General features: G+C 37.5%; 1 protein-coding gene across 1 annotated transcript in view; it reads right to left on the reverse strand.

The window, feature by feature from the left end:
* slc8a4b (solute carrier family 8 member 4b) overlaps positions 1–4,026 on the reverse strand; it is a 56,461-nt gene that overhangs the window by 11,587 nt on the left and 40,848 nt on the right. The window contains exon 4 of the mRNA XM_016451796.1: positions 1,533–1,639. Within this exon, the coding sequence (XP_016307282.1) occupies positions 1,533–1,639 (107 nt within the window). The remainder of the gene's footprint in view (positions 1–1,532; positions 1,640–4,026) is intronic.

A 4,026-nucleotide genomic window follows, 5' to 3' on the forward strand; every position in this document is an offset into this window, starting at 1 on the left:
GGAAGGCATGCATGTAATACTGACACACGTTCAGTTTTCACCCACCTGTTTACGTTCACTTAATCCATAACCGACTGTATTTAAGTGAGATACTCTAGTCTACACGATAGACATTTGAACTGTGTGTGTGTATTTGAGCACTGAGAACTGATCGTGCGCAGTATATGAGAACTGAAGAAGTGGAGCGTGCGCGAGAGAGAGCACTTCTATCAGCGCGATTCCGCCTATCCCACCTTCACTAACTTTAAGTTAATCGACAACGAATTGTGACTCCCGGGAAAAACGGGACGTCTGGTCACCTTATCCCTACCCCTTCGGGTGCTGAGGCAATTGTTTCAGATCGCTAGTTCGCATTTTGGTAGCCTATCCATCCACTGCGGCTGCCATACTGAGTCTAAATATGCAAACGCCCCTTATCCGATTGCAATCCAATGACATTTTGAAGGACAAGACAGTAGCCTATAGGATGTATTTTGGATGTCCGGTAGTCCTCAAATAACATTATAGTCCCGTCTCGTCTTGTTAACGAAGATGCGGCATAAATTTTGTCATAGTTTTTATCATCAGATATTAGTTTTAGCTGGTCAACGTCTCGTCTTAGTCACAGAAAAAATTTTCATTAACGAATATTTTTTGTCGCCGTCTTCGTTGACGAAATTAACACTGGAATAGAATAGAATAGAATAGGTAAGTGCTAGTAGTAATTGGTCAGGTGCTGGCAAAAAAAGATGTGTCTTTAGACGTTTTTTGAGAATGGCTAAAGACTCAGCAGCTGGAATTGAGATAGGCAGGTCGTTCCGCCAGCTGGGAACAGTCCAGGAAAACGTCCATGAGAGTGATTTTGTGCCTCTTTGGGATAGCACCACAAGGCAACATTCACTTGCAGAACACATGCTTCTGGAGGGGGCATAAGTCTGAGAAGATTTGTATTTGGCGTTTTTTGTCTTTATTTTGATAGGACAGTTGGTAGACAGGAGAGAGTGGGGTGGGATTCGGAAAGGTCCACGAGCCGGGATTTGAAGTCGGGACGCCTGAAGCGTAATGGCTTTAATGTCGGAGCATTGCCCATGAGGCTATCGTCGCTATTTTATGTCGCCGCGCTGCCAATGAGGCTATCTTTGCTATTTTATTTACACTCTATATATATATATATATATATATATATATTCTTTATTCTTTATTTTACAAGTGGAAAATGTACATTAATTGACATGAGCATCATGTAAATGTGCCAGATTTAGCCACACAGGCTAATTTTCATCTGCATTCCCATGCATTTGAAGAATTTTTATTAGAGGTTTTTTTTTTATAAATTCTATCAATCTAAATTATGTGAATTTCTAAATTAAGTGACGTTCATTCCATCTTAATCCTATTAAAATTCAAATTTAAATGATAATTCTGCAACATTAACAATCAAAAAATTGTTGATTAAAAATGAACATTTTTAATTCAAATACTGAATACTGAATAAATACTGAAGAACTCTAACATTCAGATGTTTGAAAACACAAATATTTCACACAATTTACCATGTTTCTGTCCAATCTCTAGTAGCACTGGCTCTCCTAACTCAATGCTGAAGGTCTTGTTCTTTTCATATTCTTCATCATCTATAATCTTCACCTCAATTGTTTTCCTGTAGAGAGAGGAAAATAGAGTGACACAGTGCTATTTTTTTAAACACACTTACATAATTTTTATTTTAATTACTTGAACACATGCACACGCACTGTGAAACTATGACTCTAAACAACAAGAATTTAATTTGAATGAACTTGTGTGTATTCATCTGTAATTCCCGCCAGGATTTGTATAACACTGACATACAGTAAACAAGCACACACCCAAAATACATCATCATTTCATGCATTATTAATGATGTTTTGTAGCGCCAATGTAAATGCCACTGAGGGTGTAAACTTTAAGTACAGGATTCAGAATAATTGCTTCATAATTAATGAACAAAGTGAGAACATCTTACTCCCATAGAGAGATATTACAGCGTTGCTCTCCTCAAACAACAACCTTGAGCTATAATAAAAACTGCACAATAGTTTAACAAGTACACTGAAACTGTTCAGCCAATCCTGCACAGAAATCTCAAAAATCACTTACAAAATACACAAAAATACAGTACCATGATAATACCAGTAGTATTTTGTGGTACATGTGCCATTGTATTATCTGAAGTACCTTGGAGTAGCATGTACACTACCGTTCAAAGTGTGGAGTCAATAAGATTTTTAATGCTTTTAAATAAGCCTCTTATTCTCAGACAGGCTGCCTTTTTTGGATAAAAATACAGTAAAAACAGTAATATTGTGAAATATTACTACAATTCAAAATAACTGTTTTCTGTTTTAATATATTTTTAAATGTAATTGATTCCTGTCAAGGCAACGTTGAATTTTTAGCAACTTATACTGCAGTCTTCAGTATCACATGATCCTATAGAAATCATTTTAATATGCTTTGAAATAGAAATACTTTGTAACATTATAAATGTCTTTATTGTCATTTTTGATCAAATTAACTCATATTTGCTGAATAAAAGTCTCACTGAGCCCAAACTTTTGAACACTAGTGTAAATATGATATATGAATTATATGTATATATAATCGTTCAGCAACATGGTACAGGGGAGGGCATATATTGCCAGACCACCTAACTCAACAGTACTCACAGACTGTTTATATGTGTATATATATTGATAAGCGAGAGGTCAAAAGCCTCTGTGTCAAGAACAACAGAATATTATTGTGGCTATAGTATATCAGTGTTCCCACTTTCACCACCCACTGACTTCATTACACATTCATTCATCCTTTTTTTCAGTTAAAACTGACAGATACATTAAATTAAAGCAGGCTTAATCAATAGCCCTCATCTTCTTCTGTGTGAGGAACAGAGTGAGTAAGACAGAAACAAAGAGAGCAAATACATTTTTTAAACAGGATGAAAAATTATTCTGTTGACGGTGAGATTTTCTGCTCTACAAAGGGACGTACAGTGGGAAAAGAATCACCCCCTTTAAAATAATCACATTTTGTTGCTTTGCAGCCTGAAATAAAGATGGACACATTTTTTGTTTTATCCAGCTGTATTTACTCAGATCACCCCCTTGTGTCAGTATTTTGTTGAACCACCTTTTACTTTAATTACAGCCTTTAGTCTGTTGGGATTTGTCTCTACTAACTTTGCACATCTAGACTTGAGCAGAACTCTTCAAGTTCAGTTAAATTTGATGGTGACCATTTGTGGACTGCAGTCATTCCACAGATTTTCAGTGGGGTTTAAGTCTGGGCTCTGACTAGGCCACGCAAGGACATTCACCTTTTTCTCCTTCAACCACTGTGTGCTCAGGTTTGCTGTGTGCTTTGGGTCATTGTCATGTTGGAAGGTAAACCTTCTTACCATTCTCTTGACATCTTCTGGCAGAGGGCAGCAGATTTTCCTCAAGAATTTGACGGTATTTTGCCCCTTATATTTTTCCTTCTATCCTGACAAGTGCTCCAGTCCCTGCTGCAGAGAAACACCCCATAACAGGATATTACCAGCTCCATGCTTTACTGTAGGAATGGTGTTATTTGGATGGTGAGCTGTATTGGATTTAGGCCAGACATATCGTTAGGTGTTGAGGCCAAATAATTTAATTTTAGTCTCATCTGCCTCAGAATCTTCAAGGTGTGTTTTGGCAAAGTTCAGTCGTGACTGCATTCTTGCAACCCTCCCATACAAGCCACATTTGTGGAGAATTTGTGATATTGTTGTCACAGGCACACAATACACAATGACTGTCATAATTTCCTGCAGCTGCTTCAGAGTTGCTGTAGGCCTCTTTGTAGTCTCTCTGAGCTCTGAGCTCCTGGCTCTTTCATTCAGTTTGGAGCAACGTCCTGATCCAGGGAGGGTCTGTGTTAAACCAAATACCTTCCACTTCTTAATAATAGACGTCACTGTGCTTCTAGGCATGGATAAACCTTTGAAATTTTTTTGTATCCATCTCCTGACTTGTGCCTGTC

Source organism: Sinocyclocheilus anshuiensis, unplaced genomic scaffold (assembly GCF_001515605.1).
Source record: "Sinocyclocheilus anshuiensis isolate Anshui unplaced genomic scaffold, SAMN03320099.WGS_v1.1 scaffold603, whole genome shotgun sequence".
NCBI lineage: Eukaryota > Metazoa > Chordata > Actinopteri > Cypriniformes > Cyprinidae > Sinocyclocheilus > Sinocyclocheilus anshuiensis.